This window comes from Phalacrocorax aristotelis, chromosome 8 (assembly GCF_949628215.1).
Source record: "Phalacrocorax aristotelis chromosome 8, bGulAri2.1, whole genome shotgun sequence".
Lineage (NCBI taxonomy): Eukaryota > Metazoa > Chordata > Aves > Suliformes > Phalacrocoracidae > Phalacrocorax > Phalacrocorax aristotelis.
The window spans coordinates 15,686,054-15,704,620 of record NC_134283.1 but is presented as its reverse complement, the minus strand read 5'-3'; the positions used below and the strand labels follow the sequence as shown (position 1 = coordinate 15,704,620).

General features: G+C 38.1%; 1 protein-coding gene across 3 annotated transcripts in view; it reads left to right on the top strand.

Moving 5' to 3' along the window:
• The window catches only part of LOC142061039 (E3 ubiquitin-protein ligase SIAH1), an 80,247-nt gene that overhangs the window by 36,850 nt on the left and 24,830 nt on the right, over positions 1-18,567 (top strand). For 2 of the 3 annotated variants that reach the window (XM_075101551.1, XM_075101549.1), the window contains one exon: positions 18,241-18,300. In XM_075101551.1, the coding sequence (XP_074957652.1) occupies positions 18,261-18,300 (40 nt within the window). In that variant the 5' untranslated portion in view covers positions 18,241-18,260. Of the gene's footprint in view, positions 1-5,178; positions 5,354-7,733; positions 7,792-18,240; positions 18,301-18,567 lie in introns of all 3 variants that reach the window. The other variant, XM_075101550.1, reaches the window with a different exon arrangement.

Below are 18,567 nucleotides of genomic sequence, written 5' to 3'. Positions count from 1 at the left end.
CTTGATAGAAAACATAGCCATTAAAGGCCAGTGGAAAGGTTGTTCTTGGCCTCCTTCCCAGTTTACAGTAGGTGAACGTCCATGTGACATTGGTATCCAGATCCCTGTAGGGGGATGTGGGTGGATACAAGGACTATATAAACCATAATAAATCACTTGTTTCAAACATAGCTGATCCTGTTTCTTGGCATCTAAATGATCGTGATTGTGCTGTATTTACTTTGTTTCTTCCTAAATGTTGTATTGAAAAGGAACAGCTCCTTTGCTGCCCATTTCCTCCTATGACTCCTTTGAATTCATTTCAGTATTTTTATTTGTAAGCTCTTTTCAGGTTATTCAGAGGTATAACGGACTAAGTTTCCAAAGTGCTGAGGTGAACTGGACCAGAGGTGAGCAAGACCAGAGATCTATTTTTAACAGTATTGTGTCAAGAAGGCTGATACCTGTGTGGCTCCCAGATATTTAGTTAAAAAAATAAAACAAGACAGTTGAAAATAGTGCATTCTTTCTCTATTAGTAGCTCTTAAAAAACCAAGCAAATAAAAACCAACCCCAAACCATTCTGTGCTCTCATTTTGGCAATTTTTACTAGTTGGGTCATTATGGAGTTTCAGGTTTTATAGTGTCCTTAAGAAAACTATTAATAATAATGGCACTGGCAATATTTCAGAGGTAAAAATAGTTTCTTTTCAAGTTTTATGCATAGGTTGTATTTTTTCCTCTTATTGAATTGCAGAGATTCTCCCTTGCCCCAAGGTATCTTTTAAAATGTTTCAGATGAAAGCCCTTATTTCAGTAATTTTCCCATGATTATATAAGAGCTCCATCAATTGTAATAATCAGCATCCATAGCAAAAGTCTAAAATACTAGTCATGCCACTAACATCTTATTTCCCAGAAGTTAAGGGTAGAAAATGAGACTGAAAACAAGCACCAAATATGAGATGAAGAAAACAATGCCAACTGCTACAATAAGTGAGACTTGAATGTGACAGACTAAGACTGGCGATACCACATTAAAAAAAAAAAAAATTTTCTTTCTCTTTTGGTGAGAAAGAAAATCAGGAGGGCTGGTTGATGTTCTTGACCCACTACACATAGCAGTGGAAGTGACAACCTTTCTGATTATTTCCTGAAGTATAAATGAAAGCTGAATAAATAGTCAGATATTTTTGTGAGTCAGGTCATTTTCAGCTGCAGTCTTGCTTCCCTGTATTTTGTGAAGGTACTTGAATTCATCTGTTCAGGGGATTGCCCTCATTATGCAAGTACTTGTTACAGAAAGACAATGCTTCTGTTTACACTGGTATGAATTTTAACAAAGGTCAGATGCTTTCCATGCAAACTGTAGCTTTTTATGCAAGGAGTTTGCAGGAGGTCTCTTAATTGTTGTCACTGTTAACCAGTAGCCTTGGCTACCTGCCAGGGGCTGAAAATCTTACCTATTTGGGCTTAAGCTCTTTGGAGAATCATACAAAGCAAACAAAGAATTTTGTTGCCTATAGACAGAGCAGGGAGCTAGCTGGATTAGTTCTCGCTTTCTTCTTGACATACAAGCCACTGTCATTTTCAGTTTTTATGGAGCTTCCTGAATCCAGCACTCCCTCCCTGACAGTGAATAAACCAGCATCTAGCACATGCTGTCTGAGTATCTCGGTGTCTAATTTTAAATATGTTTTTCACTGCCATCTTTGTGTCTCTTTTTTTGCGGTAGCTTAAATGAGGTCAAAGATTTTGTGCCTGCAATGCAGGCTAATGTATACGAGTAATCTAGTGTGCTGGTTTTGGCTGAGAAGGGGTTAATTCTCTTCACTGTGGTGCCTATGGTGGGTTGGGGACCTTTCCAGCTTTGCGCGCTCCGCCGTGTTGGCGGGAGGATGGGGGGTGGGGCCACGGCCGGGGCAGCTGACCCCAACTGGCCAATGGGATGTTCATTCCATACCATGTGACACCATGACCAGTATATTAAGGGGGGGGCAGTTTGCGGCTCAGAGAGGCACAGCGTCGGGTAGTGAGAGGCTGCGTCACGTGTGGTTTGTTTTCTTTCGGTGGTTCATCCCCCTTCCCCCTTCCCCCCCCGCCCTGGGTTTCTCGCCTCTCATTGTTTTCCTTTCCATTGCAATTTTGTTGGTTATTTTAAAATTATTTTAATTAAACTGTTATTATCCCAACCCATGAGCGTTACCCTTCTGATTCTCTCCCCCATCTACCGGTGGGGGAGTGAGCGAGCGACTGTGTGGGGCTGAGCTGCCGGCCAAACCACGACGTCTAGTCAGCAATTTAATACAGGATTTAGGAGTCCTGAATACCCATTTTGCTTCCGGGTGCCAAGTGGTTGGGAGAAAAAAGAAGAAAAAAAAAAAAAAAAGGCAAACCTGAAAGTTATATCATTGGCTGAGCACACATTTTAGCATACTCCTGGTTTACTTATTTATTTATTGTATGTGACCTGGCTGTCTGTTGGAGCTATGGAGATCCTCTGAGCGCTTCAGGAAACCAAGTGGAGAAAAGGTGAAGCATTCTGCTGGCATTAGACAGGTATGGTATTATGCAGGGATCTATGCAGTGTTTTCTTAGAAGGAAGCAGTGTTTGCTCCAGCATACTAGCCCACATGGAGGTGTTACTCCGTTTGCACATGCCCCATTGGAACCATGCTTTGTGAGATATGGTGTGAGCAAGAGAAAGTTTGTTTTGTTTGGCTTTTGTCAATATTAACCAAGAGAAGGCTGGTGTTTGCACCACCTTTCTTTTTGAAGCACAAAATCCTTGATATCTTTTCATGTATCTTTGAGGTGACATAATCCTTGTGCTGTTATTTTTCTGTCTATGAATTGCACTTAAATTGTTTCTAAAAGTGGGATAAGGTATCACTTTAAGATCTTTGCAAGATCTCTCTATTTGGAAGTTTAAATTTAGAAACTTGTGCTGTCATTTAAAAAAAAAAAAGTTGCTTTTCATCTGCTTTTCCTCTGGCTCCCAGGAGTCAGTCTCAATGTAGCAGACACTGCATTGCTATTTCCTTTTTAAATCTAGGACAGCAAAGCTATGACACTTTTCAAAGTCCTGATGTCCTTGTTAATATGTGTGCTGGTTTTGGCTGAGAAGGGGTTAATTCTCCTCACTGTGGGGGTCGGCTACCTTTCCAGCTTCCCGCGCTCTGCCGCGTGGCGTGGCAGGGGGGGCTGGGAGGGGCAGGGCCATGGTGGGGGCGGCTGACCCCGACTGGCTAATGGCAGGTTCATTCCATACCATGTGACACCATGGCCAATATACTGGGGGGGGCAGTGGCAGCGCGGGGGCGGCGCGGCCTTGGGTCGGTGGGCGGTGAGCGGCTACGGCGCGTGCGGTTTGTTTCGGCGGTTCGTTCCCCCTCTCCCCCCCCTTCCCCCTCCTCCGGGGCTTTGCGCCTCTCGTTGTTCTCCTTTACATTGCATTTCTACTGTTGTTTCTTTTAATTTTAATTATTAAACTGTTCTTATCCCAACCCACGAGCGTTACCCTTCTGATTCTCTCCCCCATCTACCGGTGGGGGAGTGAGCGAGCGACTGTGTGGGGCTGAGCTGCCGCTAAACCACAACAATATGTCTTTTGACTGTGAGTGAAGGTAAAGTTTACGCAGGAAGTGTCCCAGTTTCCAGTTCCTAATTCCAGCAGAAAAACTTCAGAAAACAGAAGTTTGACAGCTTCTTACATTGATAGATATTAAATCATGTATGTTGTAGTGTGTAAAAGCTTTGTGCAAGATAGAGAAGATAAAATGCAAAAGTATGACTGTTTATGATTCTACTGCTATTGTTGAAAGATTTTAAAATTTTTCACAGTAATTTAACAGATTTATCTGTCTGGTACATGAGTGCTAGAAACCTCTTAATGGCTCTCCAGTACCAGACAGACATTTACAGATTAGAATTAATTCTACAAAAGGCCATGAAGATAACCAGGGGGTTAAAGTACCTGATACACAAGGAGAGGCTGAGAAAACTGAGTTGTCCGAACCTGAAGAAGGGGACACCCTGTTGATCTCTACATCTATTTAATGGGAAGGTATAGAAAAAACAGAGGGTGACTCTTCCCATGGGGCGTACAGCTATAGGATGAGTGACAATGGATGCAAACCATAACACAAGAAGTTACAATTATATATGAAGAGAAATGTATTCACTGAGACGGTGATCAAACACTGGAACAGATGCCTGGAGAAGTGATGGGATCTTAATTCTTGGACAACTGGATGGGACAAAGCCCTGTTCCACCAGATCTACTTGCACCTGCTTTGAGCAGGGGGTTGGACTGAAGTTGTTCTGTATTTCTATGACTGAGCAAAGCTATTACATTTGATGCTGGTTTTGCCACAAGAAGAGGGGAGTATATCTTTCATACAAAAACCTTAACTATTTTTATAGTTTCTCTGAAAATGGGGGGCTCCAGATGTACCAGCTATGGATCACACTTCCTTGTCTTCTCCGTTATTCTCTGTACTCATGCAGTATTAATAGAAATTGGACAACTAATACAGGAACAACTGACAGGCTAACACCATAATGCTTTTGCAAAGGGTTTGACCTGGCCTGCAGAGCATGTTAAAACCCTATCTGTGTGTGACTTTTGGTCCATGGTGAGGAACAGTGGGGTCATCAATGGCAGTGTTTTAAATTCAGCAGAGGAAAGCCCCAATGAGATTTTAGTTTTTAACCACTCATGGTAAGAATGTGTGCCTCACAGATAATTCCTACTTTCAGCTGTTTCATATTACTTAATGAAAATCTCTCACAAATATAAATGTGCGCAAACACACTTTTTTCCTAAATTTAATCTCAACGATATTTTTAGCTGCTGTCGCTGCAGCAGAGACTTAATTCAAAAAATGAAAGTGAATACAGAGGAAACAAAATTCCACATTCTGATCCATGTGCTCCTAGTTTTATTCGCTTTCCAGTCAAAACCAGCTACCCTCTCTACTGCTGTGAGAAGCAAAGCTGGGATAATGGTAGTCCTTCCCCAACGGCTGCAGTTCTTAGTATGTTTGCAACTCATGCTAGAGGGGAAAAGTTTTGCAAGAGTCTATACCATTATAGCTATTGCTTTCTGAAATGAAAGATTAATGGCTCTTATTTTCTTCCTATAAATCATTCCTTTTAACTCTTTTCCAGTATAATTGTTTTCTTCACCTTTTCTAGCCCTCAGCAGTGCGGAAAGTTTTGGACAGTATCTGCAAGCCTTCTGGAGAATCAGCAAATCATACAAAAATGTTTTTACTGGAAACAGAAAATATAAAATGCTCAATGAACTTCTAAGTATCATCCACAATAATGTACACGTAACTGCCATGTATCTAAAAATGCCAAAAAAAAGGTAAGAAGTATTGGTGCTACATTTGAAGAGGGGAATTTTTAACTCAAAAATTCTATTTTTTTTTTTTAAATTAGATTGGGCTAAGATTTTCAAAACTGTTTCACCAACACAGGACATTAAAACTGGAAATAGGAACTAAGTAATTTGGAGGCTAAATTCTACTGTTTAAAAAAAATTTATTGGAAGAAAACTGAGCGGCTTTTGGAAGAAAGTTTGTTTATGTATAGTGAGGATGGTTTTATTATGGGACAAATGCTGTTGTCCTACATGTTCACTGACTTTGGTGGGACTGCAAGAGTACTACTGAATTCCTCAGGAGATTATTATTATATTGATGTTATCTATAAGTGCTGTTAAAGGTTAAATTCTGACATCTGTACTGTGATTATACTCTGTCCTTATCTAAGTAAGTTAGGAAGTCAATATGGGAGTAGAAGCAGGAGGAGGAAAAAGGTTATCACTTCAGAGTATAGGAAATATTTAGAAGATGGCGATAGTATTAAAAATGAGAGTGCAAGAAAGGGAGTAGCATGTCTGCCTTTGAAGGAATAGTATCTATGTGGCATGCTGCAGTTTTTAATTTTTAAAAAACTAACATCTGTCAGTACTAGTATTAAGGGAAAAAAGAAATTGAACTAATCAGGCAGTCTGGGGGATTTTGTCTTTTTGCTAGTACACTTTCAAAATAGAGATGAAAACATTGCTGAGTTCCACAAAGCAAATACACCTCTATGCAATCCTGCTGAATCAGCAGAATTACATCATGATCTAGTCATCCCTGCAATCTGGACTATATAACATTGAGTTCAAGGTGCTCATATATCAGGGGAACAGATATGTCACCGTTGGAAGATACTGGCATGACAGCTAGTTTTCTTCAGGGTCACAGGTTGACATGGAACTGTATTTGGAAGGCCTTCCTTTGGGAAACTCCCTCCTGAGTATGAGAGTTCAATAGGAAATATTAATAAATGCAAATACTAGAGAGGGTAGGGCATACTATGCTGTTCCACAAAATGAGAAAGGGAGATCTATCAAATGCTGAGAAAGTATGTTCTGGGAGACTTTACTTTTGATGTTTTTATTTCTGCACATACTAGGATACAAAGATTAATTCTAGATACCTTGTCAAAATTACATATGTGCTTCAGAAAGCATATGCTACTACAGAGGCTAATCATAGTGTATAACTCTATGTAATGTTGTATACCACTTATTAGGCATCATATAAATAAGGCTTCTTTTAAGCAAACTTTACTGATATTCCTTGGAACATACGCCGAGGAGAAAGCATGTGGCTGAAATAAAAATGTTAAGGTTCTGAAGGCAGAATGTGTAGAGTAGGATCTATTCAGACAAAACGGTAAGTGGGATGGACAGAGCTTTTGCTATGACTTGGGCTAGAATTTATCTTAAAGTAGGATGCAGCTTGGGGTAAGTGGCCATGCTCACATAAGCATGATCCCAGTTGTCTCTGTTACTACATTATGTTGTTCTTGAAAGCAAAGTGGAGGAAGAAAATAGATATGGTTCCACCAACTTTTAATCAGTTTATTTCTTAGGATCAACCAAATCAGTGTCAGAGGCTTCTGCTGGGTGACCTTTCTCTGATACATAAGCTGGAATTGCAACTTCCTGTGCAAACTTCTACCCTAGTGCACCTATGTTACATTGCTGTCTGTGCCAGTGGGCTTTGACCCACCCATATTCTGCATACTGACCTTTTTCACAAGCTGACTATAAAGAAATTAAAATAGCCTGTGTATTTTGTTCTTCTGGCCCCTTGCATGGATGAAGATAAGTTTAATGGCTGCAGTATGCTAAGTTCAGGTTCTGCAAATGGAGTGTAATGCCAGCAGGGGAAGAATGGTGGAAAACATTTAGCAGCAAATGAAGAACTTATGAATTTCAAGATAAATTAAAGGTGTTCTGACAGCATCTGAAGGTCCTTTTAGGAGCTCCTAGAATCTCTGAATAATAAATCTAAGTAAACTCTAGGCTTTACCTGCAGTGGACTCCAGAAGCATAGTGTGTTCAAGATAGTAGGTGTTTTCATAGTTATTTTTATCATGTGTGTATCACATAATACAGCTTTCTGCAGTTGGTGATATGAGGAGAATATATTGAGTATATTTTCTTAAGAAGCATTGTATGTTAACATATTCTATCTCATCACTAACTCTTAAATTAGAATGTTTTCATACTTGCTAGAAAGCATTTAACACTAATTCAATATGCAGATTTCTAAAATCATTGCTCTTCTTCAATCCTGATTCACACTACAATATCTTGAGGGTGTAATAATCTAGATTAAGACCTGACATTTACTCTGCTTGGCCTTCTAGTTAAATGAGTTTTATGAGATTTTGCTCTTTTTCAGCTGATTTTCAAGTTGTCAGCTTTCACACCACTGTCCAATTTCTACCAAAGTGATGAAGGTAGGTTTTGTTTTTTTTCTTTTTTTCCTTACTGTATTTGTGACAGTAAGTGATTGGATGCCACAAGTGCCCAGATTCTAGACAGGAGGCTGGGCTTGACTGGTTTCACTGCTTGCAGAGTCAATGTTTGTTAGTAATTATGTTTTCTTCTCATACCAACAAAATACCTAATATAAACACAGCTGTAGTAATTGTGGAATTATAGCTAATATAACTTGCAAAATTACTATATGGTATAACAGTTCAGCTTTTCTTGGACCGAGGCTTGCCCGGACTAAATCTTCACTGATGACGTAACCTTTGATATGGCTTCAAAAATATCTAGCCGAATAGTGCAAGATCTTAGATGAATAATAGTGAATTATCTGTGGTAGCTAACAGTTCATTATGGTGTGGCAGAAGCTTGATGAAGTGCTGACAAATGGGTAGCAAAAAACAGACACTGTTTCCAGAACATGTGAAGTGGTGATGTTGTTTTCTATTGTGGATTTGACTCAGAAGTTTGGAACTTGACTTTTGGCCTTCATATACAACACTTGTTGGCAGCATATCACTGTGTAAATAAATCTATTTAGTTCTTTTATTCTGGTTACTTTTCCAGATCATGTCAAAGTACACAAAATACACATTAAAAAGGGAAATACCCTTTGTCTTAATAAAAACAATAAATAATCCTTTAAATATTCTTCAGTCTGACATATATATATTGAAGAAATGTGCATTTGATATTATTATATTTAGTTTAAACAAACACTGATACTTTCTGTGGGAAATAATGGGAAAGGTTATTTGTATCATAACACAGCTGAATATTTCTACTTTGTATGATGCTGAGAGATTAGGTGTTCTTGCATGGCATGCTTGAATCTATCCTGGCTTACGTTTTGAACCCTTGACAACCCTTCCCCCTTGTAAAAAGAATGTTGGAAAAATACAGAAGAAATACAAGTTGTATTTTGATGAAAAACGAGAATTATGAGATACAGTTCAGAGATTTTGATGACAGATGGGCAGATAAAGTTCAATTGTAGGCACCTGCTTGCACTATAAATTGTGATACATAGGCACTCTCATAAATTTGTACTATAGAGTGATACGTTAATTATAGGGTGTGAGCATGCTCCTTGTAACTTGACTGATGACACAGAAAGAGAGAAGGATGATGATTATAACAAATCAATACAGAGAGTTAAAATAAGATGATAGCAAGTAATGTAAGTCACAAAGTCTTTGTCTTGATGGATACTGCCTCCACATTCCTTTGAAAGCTTAAGGGGATATGCTCTTGTATGTTCAAAATGTGACTTACATTTGAAGATTTACGTTATGGCCATCATGTGTGGGAGGAATTTATTAGTGTGATAAACACGCTCCTTGAAACATGACTGAGTTGTTACCCAAGAAGTTGCTAATGTGTATTGTGGGCTATTCCATTTGTTTGTATTCCATTGGCTGTAAGCGCAATGTAGCCAGAAAACTCTGGATCTGTTAAACTGGAGAACACTATTCAGTAGAGTGGGAAGTGGTTACATTTATCATGATCTCATCTTCCTGTGTGAGCTATAAGAAAACGTTCCCTTCATCCCTCGTGATTAATTTACAGATGTGCAATATATTTTATCTTTCTATTAATTAAATTATTTCAGACCTTACTGTGGATGAAATTAGATTGTGGTCACTGGAAAGGAGACCGTAGTCAGTCCAAAATGTTATTATGTAATCCCTCGTAAGTTTTTTCAATTGTATTTTTAAAGAGAGTATTACTTTCCTATTTGAATTATGCTCTAGGCAAAAGGTGTGGATGCTACCACTGTTCTCTATTTCTCAAATGATTAACCTAATGCAGATTTGCATCACCTTGAACAGAGGCCTTAGGATATAGAGGGAGTATATATGGTCTACCCTGTACAATGTCTTGCTCTTAGAAAGTCCCTTCTCACTGTGTAGACTCTCATACGCTGTTCTCCACATTGGAACTTGCTTGCAAAATCCCCATATAAGGGTTAGTAGGGTAAAGTGAAAACCTGGATGTTGATAATGACTTTAATTTCATGCTGTGCGTATCCAGTAATATGTGTCAGTGATCCTTTCTATTTCTTCATAAGTTCTCCTTGTTTTCCTTTTATCTAGTTAGGCTTTTCAGTGATATGTAGAGGATAAGAAGCAAAATATGATGGATTATGCAGTAACTAAGGGAGTTAATTCATAGCCACTTAAATGTATGGCTTTAAGATATATTATTCCCCTTCTTATACCTTTACTTAATTCCTCTAGAGAATTAAGGGTATGTCCACAGTCAATAAATTATATTACAGGTAGCAATCTCTTTCCAGTTGAGAGATTCAAAGACTTGAGCAATTAGTCTGCCTGTTAGGCTCAAATCACTAAGGCCCCAGAGATTCTAACACAGGCTATGTTAGAAATTCTCCTGAAAATGGAAAAGGTTTAAAACATTTCTCTTGCCCATGTTTCAGTAAAGGAATATAAAATAGGACTTTTCCTGAGGGCTATGAACAAGTACCAGGGGAGCTCTCTGAAGATCTGATGCCTGACAAATTGCATGTGTGTTGATGGTGATCAAACTGGGTTAATGCCCAAAACGACTGATGAAAATCGTAGAACAGCTTAACACTTTCAGCCCTTCTCTACCAGCTAGTAAAACGTGTAGGAGATTTTTCTTGAATTGTAGCTCAGAATGTTAGCAGATATGTACAGAAGAATTATTTCCTTTCTCTCACCACTGCACCAACATCACAGGGACAGAAATAATAATTTTTAAATGCAATGTATGAGTTAGCCTGGGAGATCCATTTGGCTATAGCTGAGCTATTCATGCTTGGCCCCCAGTTCTTTCTGTGTGTCTGCTGCGTAGACAGTGAATGGCTGTGCTCCCACAGCACAAATGGGGTACGAATGTTTACTGCCATTCACACAACTCTAATATCACAGGAATTCTAATGCCTTTTATAAGCTGGAATCAATCCTGTGTAAGTTCATGTATGTAACTGTTTATACAGAAGCATAAGCATACACAGATCTGCTTCTTGAGAAGATGAAACTCAGGCTACACTTTCAGCAAATGGGGAAGGCCTAACACAGTTTCTTCATGAGGACAGAGAGATAACAGAAGAAATAACCCAATCTTTTCCCAAACCAGACAGAGGTCTTCTGGCTAAAATGGATCTCTCTTAAGGAAAGTCTTACACACACTAAGCATGAAAATTACTCCTTACACCCAGCAGAGGAATACAATGAAAGGCAGCAGATGCTCTTCTGTGCTTCGGGATATAAAGTAACAAAGAGGAAATGGTAGGACCCAGAGGAAACAGAAGCTTTGTCTTACTAAAAAACAGTGGAGAAAAATCAGTAAGGCTTCTTTGTAAGTAATGGTGTATGGCTGATGTGGGCATCTCATGAAAAATAAAAATGTAGTATGTATAACTGAATGTGTGTGTAAGCCAGAGGATTCTTCTGTTTAAGCATGTAGCTGGCAAATGTGAAATGCTTTCCAAAACCACATTGTGAGGATTTATTCCCAGTATCATAATTCACTACTACTCAATAAATACAGTATGTCAGCTGGGGCAGCGGGGTGTGGGTGGGTGGGTGGGGGGTGTGGAAAGCTCTGTTTCTAAGATTCTGTATCTGTGCTTCATAGTAAATGAACATATTCTGGTATTTTTCTCTGCTGATGCCTATCTTTCTAAAATTTTTTTTTCCCTTGACAGCGACTTTGAGAATATGATCCCTTTCTGGAGTTATATTCTTCTGGTTTGTATATTGCATCAAGCAAACAAACCATCCTCCTTCTTAGATCCATTCACAGCCTCTCCGTTACTGTCTGTTGTCTCTGAATGGTGCTAAACAGTTAAATCATTCCTCCAATAATGTCAACACAGTAGAATCTGTGCTTTTTTAGTTAATTACCTCAATTAAAATATTCACATTTTTCTATGCCACTCCTCATGCTTCAGAAGAGGGTTTTCACACCTGCAAAACTCTATTGTTTTCATTCAAATCGCAGTAAAATTTTGCCCACCCCCATTTTTTTGGTCATGACTACAAAGCAGAGGACAAATATCAGGATGTCAACATATTGTAACTACTTCCTATATTGCTAGATTTTATTGTCTTGCCACTTTGTTTTGTCTGTATTCTCTTTCCTCTCTCCTATTTTATACAAAAGCCTCTGTGGGGCAAGAAGTGTCCTAACTTTATGTTCATTGAACAACTGGCAATACTGAAGCCCTGGCTTATGATTGCAATTTATAGGCATGGGTGCATTTAATAAAAGAAGCATTACCTATGCCTGGTGCAAAACTGGACTTAATACTATTAAGGCTATGTAAAGGGATCTATGATTATACAAACATCTCTGAAAATCCAATTGACATGTTTTTACCTAAACACTTTACTGTCTTGTAATTTGAAGAGGTGGTCAGTTGCAGTTTGTGTAGAAGAAAGAACTAAATTAAATTCAGTCTTCCATCACAGAAACTGAGCCACTCTGTGTGAGCTGCATATATATGCCTTAGCCAGGGGGCTTGCTCATAGGTGACTACTTTGCCTTTCCCTGTCTGTTGTCTCAGATGTGACATCAAATGGATGAGAAGTTGTCCATCAGCATTTTAATGTCCAGACTGTTCCAGGACGGTTACTCTATGAATTACAGTCATGAAGAGTTAGATTTCTCTTAGTCCTCTTATAGGTACTGCAAGGAAGTGAATCCAACATATCAGTCTTTTTATGCACACATGAAGACAAGGAAGAATTGCAACTGGGGAAGTACAGCAACTAGTCCGTCTTCCCCCAAGACACGCAGAATCTGCTCTTGGGGATAGAGACGGAGGATTTCAGGTCCTGTTTTGCTTTTCTTGTTAATTATCTGAATTCAGAGTATCCTAGAATGTGGAAGATTGGTACTGTTTGTATTAAATATGTACAAAAGGAGACATTAGGAAAGTTATTCCCAGGTTATGCTTGTCTAGATGGATCTTGGTAGATTACTAACAGTATTAACATTACTCGTAGTTTATGTTGCAGATAATATAATCCTTTTAATGTAGGAATAACATCTGTCAAGTCTCCAAAAAAGTAAATTATATTTTTCTATTAGCCTTGTAACTTGTCTGTACAGCTAATAGTACGTAGTTATAGCACTTGGTCTAAGCTAGTCTCTGCTGGTGCATAAATAAAAAAGAAATGTATACAGCAACTGATCTGAAAGGCAGAGAAACCAGCATTTCTTAGCCTACAGGCTGAAATTAGTTAGGTGTATAGTGTTCTAATATTCTTAAGACAGATCACAATATTTAAATCTCAGTGTCATTGCAACTGCAGTTCAAAACTCAAGGTAAAAACATGATAAACTGGGAATGGCTTAGAAAAGGGCCCCAATCGGACCAAGATTTTTAGGGGCAAGATTAACTTTTTGCGTGCTTTTTTCCTCCATCAACACAAGAGATTGCAATTTATAATCTCTCTGCTTAATTTGTGTTGATAATCTGTAGGCACTTATCTGCTTTCTAGGATATGGTCTTTTCATCACCCTCTTTGGGGTAAGCAGGTTTTGGGGATAGCATTTTAAATATGGTTACAGGTTTGACATATGCAAGCTTAGGCTGCTGAGACTATGCATTTAGCAGTACTGACATAAACAGGTGTCTCCACACACCCCACACCCCCCCCAGTTCTTATTTGTGTTGGTTGTCAGTTTGTGCTGTATAAAATCATGTTGAAAAAAGTTTTGCATAGTAAAAGGATTTTGTTATGGTTTCATTAAGCACCATGTTATAACAAAGTTACAATACCAGAAAGCTACTAAGATAGAAAATAGTTTGTGAGGATTTAGGACAAGCATGTACACACTTCAGAAGTCCTCTGGCACTAATAAGCCCCAGTGTCTATCCCTTAATTAGATTAAATTAATTTCCATTAGAATTCAGTAGATGCAGCAGCCATGGGTTGGTTTTCATTCCCGGGGGTACTTTCTTCTCAATAGAAACTCCAGCTACCCTTTTGCTTTTAAGGTCTACTTGTTAGACAGCAATCAGGAAGGTGACAATAAAATTGGGAGCGTATGGTAAACACCATTTAAAAAAGGAGGAAAAAGTTAAAGTGGCCATGGCTTAAAGTAGTTTCTTAGTGGACTTCCTAGCTGAGGGGAAAAAAAGGAAGATATGCAACCCTGAAAAACACAATGCACAGTTCAAAAATTTGAACCTGAAGTGGAATAAAACTTCAAGAAAAAGCAGTCATTGTAAAAGGAAGCTAAGTTGTTAACATGAAATTGGAAATGAGGAGAGGTGGCAGATTTAGTAGCTGGAATCAGGAAGTTCTTTCCTGTTTTCCAGCAATATGCTGCAATTTGTGTCTGCTTCAAAAAAACTCCACAACAAAAACCCCAGAACTTTGGATGCAGCACTATAGGAACTCTACAGTCAACAATGAGGAGAATTTTGATAGGGTAAATTAGAGTTCATTCAAAAAATCCAACTAATTCCTTGCTAAAAGCAGTTTTACCAACTGCTTTGATGTGCAGCTGGGGAAGATTCTGCTTGGGTTAGTTACCAGGATAGGTCACATTCCAGGGCTTCCCATTGGAATACACTTCTAAGGACCGTTTATTGGAAGTTCATGGATGAAATTTATTGATTGTGAAAAGTATTGTCTGTAATGTGATGACTAAAGGGACAGACGTGTTTGTTGAAACTGTTGGAGCCAATTTATTTGAAATTGGTCCCCGAATAGTGTAGTTTAGGATACATACAGAGATGATTGATTTTATTGCTATGGCAGTAGCTTTCCCTACCACCCATCCAAACTTTCTAAACGTGTAGGATGCCCAACATCAAGAATAGTTCTGCAACAAGAAACTCCCATGTTCTAGAGCTTATGCTCTTCTGAACAAACTAGGGATTTTTTCCATTACCACTCTTTTCATAAATTTTTTAAGGAAACGTGTGTTACAATAATAAGAAATAGCAAGGTTGAGACTGTGGCAGGCCTCTGCTTGATATGATATACCTTCAATTGCATATTATTTAAAATAAGATGATGGTGATATTGTAGGTTTCCCCAATACTGTATAAAGCCATGCAGGCAGACAGGGTTATAGTATTTTATCATGTCATGAAGTGCCTCCCTGGGGTGTGCCTGTTGGAATCCAGTCCTAGCCTGCAGGATCCCTGTGGTAATGGATGCGCTATGCAATGCTTCTCCTTATTCCTGCTGGGCCAGCCAGGGCAGGATTTGCTCTATAATTATTAAAAAGGACATGTGTTTCATTGTGCAGATGTTCAAATGATGTGCTTGCTTTCTTTCATTTAGAGAGAAATAAACTTTTTAGCAGTATCACAGTGAACACAGGCACAGCTCGCAAAGGATTTCTGTTTAATGTCTTATTGAATGTTGTTACCATGTCACCCAAAAATACTTTGGAAGATGATATCTTTATGCAGCTGACAAGCTATAAATTTTCTCTCAGGCGGCTCTGCAAACGTGTGATCTTCCCAAGAGCTTTTAATTTTAAGCAAATGCACAAAATAATCAAAACAAATATGGATTTATTTATAACTACCGAAGAGATTTTACATTTAATTTTGGGCTTACTTTGGTGTATGTACTTAATATTTAATGAATCAATTCTAATAATGTTTTAAAAAAAGAGAGTCTTTCACCTTAGCCAGGGAGCTGTCCTCTCCACACAACTGAAAGAAATTAAAAAACAAAACAAAACCACAAACCCAAATGACCCCAACCCCTCAAAACAAACCAACAAACAACAACAAATTAAAAATTCAGCATCTTTAGTAGAGAAAATTATGGTGCCATTATTGATGGTAAGTGTCACCATGCTAATTGGGGTGGCCAAGCTATTCTTGTCATATTACATTCTTTGAATGATCCTGTTGCAAACCAGACTGTGTGTTAATTTTGTTTTTTCCCTTGAGACCAGGGATAACACTGATATAATTACCTCGCTGAATAAAAGGAAGCCTGTGACTCAGAAGCTTTCTTGTGAAGCACCAGCTATCTAGGGGGAGGGCTGGAAACAAGAGGTGCTACAGTGGTAAATGATATTACATTAGCAAGGAAAAAAGATGCGTGCAGTATGAAATAGGCATTCATATCAAAGAACATTATAATGCCTCAAGCTTTCTCTGTACTCAGGTGTGAAAAACAGAATGTTGTCTTTTGCAATTTTCCCTCTTCTCTGGTAAATCAGAAGTGTCAGGGATAATGCACGTAATCAGATTTCTTTGTGGCTAACAGTTTCTTCAGTGAGGTGTCCCCTCTGATTTTATAATCCTCATTACAGTCTGTGGTGTCTGCTCAGACTAACTCCCAGTAAAATTAACAAGAATGTTGCACGACAAAGGATACCTGATAATAAATATTCATACTTTGTACTGCTTACAGAACATCTAGTGTGTTATATTTAGCCAGTACATGATATGCTGATGTTTTTCCAGTGACAAGTCTTTGTTGACAATGATAATGATTTTTAAATGCATTTTAAACAAAAATAGGAATGTGAATAAAGTGGACCCTTACTGTACTGTATGATCTTCCTGCATTTATGTCTTGGTGACCACAAGAACGCTGCTGAAAATTACTAACAAGAGGAAAAATCAAGAGTCCTCAATCGCCCTTCATTTAAACCTGAATGCAAACCTTGCTTTTTGCCCAAGCTTTTCCATGGTAGTGCTCTCATTCTTACTGTTTCATGCGGAAAATGAAAACAGGAGACTTTTTGTCCCTGTTTGTATGGATAGAGGAAAAAAAGTGTGAGATGTTCTCAAAACGCTCTTTTTCTGGCAAACATTTGTGACTGTGCTCAGTCATGGGCCTGCATACAGTTAATAACTAAAGTCTGAACAGGGGAACAATGAAACATTCATGTTTACAGGATGAGCTAGAACAGTAGAAACTGGTAGATGTGGTAGGATCTGAGTAAGGTGTTGATTATGTGCCTCAGGAGATTGGTTGCAAGTACAGAAATGGGGATTAGCATGTGTTTTCCCACCAGAAAACTTGAAAAGCAGCCATGAGCCTCTGTCAGAGGTACTTCACAAAAGTAAAAACAGAACTTGTGAGCAAAGAAAGTGTTGCCACTTTCCTTTTCCCTCCAATATGTTCAAGGCAACTATTCCATAAATAAATAGGCTTATGCCAAAGACATTCCTAAATCCTATACGGGTCTCCTCCTGATTGAAACATTTTGGGAAAGCTCAAAATGTTAGCTATTTTCCTGAACCATGAGTAAAAATATAATGAAACAAACTGTACAAATTTAGATAGGATCTACCCACAATATACTTGGTATGGGACTATGTTTGTATATCTCTTGGAAAGCTAACTTATTTGTGCCAGCTACAGGTGTTTGTGTACACTGCTGTAGGTTTCTGTATTAATCTAAAGATGTGTTGAGTTTCGTTCAGAACTTTTATTAAAATGTTTAGGCTTTGGCTGGCACCTGATTATTTGTCTACACAGATTATCAGTCAGACTAATTCAGATCTAGTAATAGTTTCTGACTTGTAAAAAAAGGAAAAAGAAGAAAAACCCTGTTTAATGGATGGCTTATTACTTGATAATGTTTCTAATTACCTGTCACTGTCCAGTTATGTTGTTCTTCAGGGCACAGTGTAAGAATAACTTCTTCCACCCTGAAAAATGCCTTCTTATCTTGTTCAACCTTACAGACATGCAAATTTCAAAACTGGAAAAGTTATTATGTATATTTCACACTATTTTAAAATCAGTTTTTAATCTTGTGATTGACTTACCGAATTGTCAAGTAGTTTTGAATTTATTACTGTATAGTATCATGTGCTACGTGTCCACAGGATTTCTCCAATGTTATACCATTTAAAATGTTCTATAATTACACATTTAATTTTTGACTCAGCAGGAGTTAAATCAAGACCGCATATTTGCATAGTAAGAACTGGATGATTCAGGAGATTTTAATTTGTTTTAAAAGCTTTTAAATTTAGTTAGTTGGAATCTAAAACAGGTCAGGGCTGACTGGATTTGTATTTTGTCTAATGACTAGTTACGGATTCTTGCAAAATAACTTGATGGTCTTACGCCTCTCTTTGGATTCATACTGATCCCCAGGAGGACAGTGCTTGTGCGGGCTCTTTCTATTGCTGATAGGGTACCGCTACTGCCTTCAAAATCAGAGCTTGTTGTTCTAAAATAGAATCTAGATTAATTACTTCACCCGCATTGGCAGACAGCCACTTGCTTCCCTCCTAAACTGCAAGGTAATAATTGTCTTGGAATATGCCTATCATAAATATTTCTGTGGAGCTCCATGACCTATCAGATTTGCTAAATAGCCTACAATTTGTTGATAGATTATTAAAATGTCTTCTATAACTAATTGCTACAGAAAGAAAAAAATATGTGCAACCTAATCCTATGATTCCTGTATACTAGGATATCTACAAAATGTCAAGATGCTGGCTGTCATCAGGAGAGATGAAGCTGAGGAACAAGGCAAGTCTTATATTAACTTATATAGTGCTTCTGAAGAGTTAGTAGCTTTGGTATTGCCTAAAATCTCCAGTTCTGAAAATGCTTCTGTAATATACCTTAATATGTTTATATGATTTAAAGAGTAACAAGGCACCTTTTTCCCAGAATAATTTCTTAAAAATAATTTAGCATCTTTTTCACTTTAAAAAAGCTTCTTTTTTTTAATCTCCCCAACACTGTGTCCACTTCTAAACTGAAAATTATTCTGTCATCCTAATCTTTCTATAA